The 3,375-nt window shown below is 35.6% G+C and overlaps 1 protein-coding gene across 2 annotated transcripts in view; it reads left to right on the top strand.

Annotated features, from left to right (window-relative positions):
• Positions 1–2,197, top strand: part of LOC123974165 (rho GTPase-activating protein 20-like) — a 35,176-nt gene extending 32,979 nt beyond the window's left edge. Inside the window, exon 16 of one of the 2 annotated variants that reach the window (XM_046054644.1) lies at positions 10–2,197. In XM_046054644.1, the coding sequence (XP_045910600.1) occupies positions 10–76 (67 nt within the window). In that variant the 3' untranslated portion in view covers positions 77–2,197. The remainder of the gene's footprint in view (positions 1–9) is intronic. The other variant, XM_046054643.1, reaches the window with a different exon arrangement.
• The last annotated feature ends 1,178 nt before the right edge of the window (positions 2,198–3,375 follow it).

Below are 3,375 nucleotides of genomic sequence, written 5' to 3'. Positions count from 1 at the left end.
GCATAGCAGGCGGTGCAGTGACCCACGAGTGGATGACTTTGACCAGCTTTTTTTTGCAGAAGAGTCATATGTGTAAATTTGTACAGACAGACTGTGTATGATATGTTTACTTGTATACAACTGTCTTCATATTCCTCCATATACCCTTTTTTCCTTCAGGCATCAGTAGTCAACCCAATACAAAACTGTGTTGCAGTTTACTGTAATGGTACAGTCAAGGTTTTAAGATTGTAAAAGGTTCAGATGCACTTCCTGGTTCTGCATTTCACCTCCCTGTGAAAGAAAACTGTTGAATTCTCATTCCTCGCCCACTATGAAATTAACATCTGGCAAACAGCAGACTCAGAAGTTTGTGGTAGTTTGTTATAATCCACAATATTTTACAAAATAAGTTGAAAAGCGCTGACAGTAGTGTGATGCCTGATTTCCACGAACTTACATTACATTACAGAGAACATGTGAAGAAACAGTCAGTTAATTGGACATCTGGATTCCTAAACAAACTGTCAGAACGGGTCAGCGTTACAGCTCTTGAGCCACAATATTAAGAGAAAGAAAATACTTTTCTCTGGCAGTGTGTCCTTGTATTGCCTTTGGAATGTGTTGTTATTTTTTTCAGCACATGAAGAAAAAATGAAGGTAGATGATTTCTACAGAAATGAAAAGGAAAGGATAAAGCAGCATTTTTAAAATTAAATTAAATTCTCTGGAAGCTTATACATTGAAATTATACTGTATTTTGACCATTCCCTAAACCAGCAGAAAAATATATAAAGGCTGGTAGGAGATGAAGGCTGTGACACATTTTTTTAGTCTGTTTTTGACAGCAAAACATGTAAAATTTAAATTGAAGATGTGACTAAATCTGCATGAAAACTGAGCATTTCTTTCTTTTGCAGACAGAAATGCACCAAGGTCACAAGTTATAAAGGGGATACAAATATTGGCACAACAAAAGTTTGTTAACCCTGTTCTCTGTCGCTGTAATGACAGCAATATGGTCATGACTATGCTATGACTTCATACAAATACTATGAACATGCTTTTAGCGCCAGCCACACCACCTGTGATGTTTACTGGAACGCCAGAGGAGGAACGTTTTAGGACAGATGCCCCTGCTGTACATACTCATTCCTTAAGAAAACAAAACATATTAGACTTAGACCTTTTATTACAAATTGCATCTGTAAATTGAAACAAGTGTTTGTCTGTCTCAGTCAGTGAATAAGTAGGGTATTTATTCATATGAGCCGAGTTTTCAGACACACAGCCTACAGTGCTGTCCTCTGTAGCTCTGGTTTATATCTCTGTGACCTGGGGGGGGGAAGAAAAACTGTCGAGGTGTGTAAGTTTTTGTGTTTGTGTGAAGGAAAGTCATAATGTTGTTGAATATGATGTGATCATTAACAATGTGTCCTGAGCAGGAATGTGACTAAACGTGTGCCACTGAGGGAGAACTCTCCTTTATTCTTGCTTTTATAGCACTTCGTTATTCTCACCAAGAAACCCCTTCAGTTTCACAAGAAGAAGGACGCAGCCTGTTGTGTGTCGATGTGTGTGTGTGTGTGTTGAGTTGAATGCACCATTGAAATACTGTTTTTCTAACTGTGTGTTTTGTCTTTGATAATATGATATTTTTGTTCTAGTGCTGTCGTCATTGCAGTGCTGATTTCTTAGGTGACACTTAACAATAAATGACCTTATTTCACTGTGCGTTAATTTACTGGTAAGCAAAAGAAAGAATATATTCTTAGCACAATGTAAGAGTGGTTTTCACGAGTATTAACACAGTGTTATTGGGCACTTAACATAGCCTTTCCACAGGACCACACACTGTAATAAGGCCATTGTCATGTTAAGTGTTGCCAATTTAAATGGTCTCACAAAGTACTTTATCTTGTATTATTAATATTATAATTGTTCTCCATTACAGTGAATTGTGTTCAATGTGTATAGTTATGCATATTTATGATACAGAAGTATATTATTATATATAAATATATTATCTTGTTACTTTGGTATGTTGGGTGAGAAAATCAAATGTGTATTTTTGTACATGCCAATTCTGCTGCTGCTGTCTCTATAGAAAGTATATTTGCTACAAAATGCACCATTTGTATATTGTGTACATTTGATGTCCTGTGCTCACGAGAACAAAATATCATTGATTTTAATAAATGTCGCTCTTGTGAAATAACTTTGCAGATGAAACTGAATTTGTTCTTTAGTGTGGCTACCTGAAGCATGAAAGTAATTATGTCTGCGGGGTGGGATACAGGAGAAGAGATTAAGAAAATAGTTCAGGCAGAGACACTTACAACAAGGAAGTGAACATTTATATACATTTAAATTTGGTAGGGAAGACTGATTTTTTTAAAGAGATTTCTTAAAGAATCTGAGCAGCAATTTTGTTTAGAAAACTAATTCTCAAGGTCAATAATATGGAAAGCTTCACACAAGAATGACTTCAGTGCTCTGTTGGAAGTAATGTTATGCTCAGTTTTTCAAAGGAGACCTGGCATGAAGCACCATGAAACAGACAAACACATATTCTATGACAGTTTAAAAAGTAGTCACTTAAAAGGTGGATGAATTCAATAATATATATATATATATTATTACTATTAATCCTGCATATAAAATAAGATAATTAATTAGAATAAAGTTAAAGTTATTTTAAATCAAAAGTCTAAACTGTGTGGAAAATATGGTTCATGGAGGGTGTTAGATACTCTCGGATCCTTTTATTGGATGCTTAGAAAGTACAAGTTGCAGACCTGACAATAAAAACTTCCACTTATCATGTGCTGTAAGTTTCATCTCACCCAAAAAATGCTTTATACATATTTAGACAATGAACATATTCTTCGCTTGCTTGTTCTAAGGTTTTGTTGAAACCAATGGTTGCTAAGACAGCTGCGTATTTACACATCTAGTATTTACACATCAAGTCATGGAGCAACATTATCTTTGTCCACCAACTACCTTATATCCACCACCTGGCGTATGTCAGTACAAAATTGACTCTCCTTTACCTTTGATTTTAGCTAACAACTGAGGGGAGGAACATCTTTTGCTGCTAAAAGCTCCACTCTGAAGAAATCATTTACACACATTTACGTGATTTCAGTCTTTGTTATATTTGGAAAATTTGAGATGTGTACTATAATAAAGAAAAAAAATAAGAATATTTGTTTATACAATGCTTGGCTATGCAACATCAGCTGGTCAGGCTAAAGAAGTTAGAGGATGACACAATTCTTGTTGAGGTTTATGAAATTATGCCCGAATTCTGTGCGGTTTCGCTCTGACAGGCAGTCTGAGGCATTGCAGAGAAGTTTGATTATGCCCTTTAGTTTATGAGTGCAAACCTGA

The sequence above is a fragment of the Micropterus dolomieu genome, linkage group LG07 (assembly GCF_021292245.1).
Source record: "Micropterus dolomieu isolate WLL.071019.BEF.003 ecotype Adirondacks linkage group LG07, ASM2129224v1, whole genome shotgun sequence".
NCBI lineage: Eukaryota > Metazoa > Chordata > Actinopteri > Centrarchiformes > Centrarchidae > Micropterus > Micropterus dolomieu.
The sequence above is the reverse complement of the archived record's forward strand: the minus strand, read 5'-3'. Positions and strand labels throughout refer to the sequence as shown.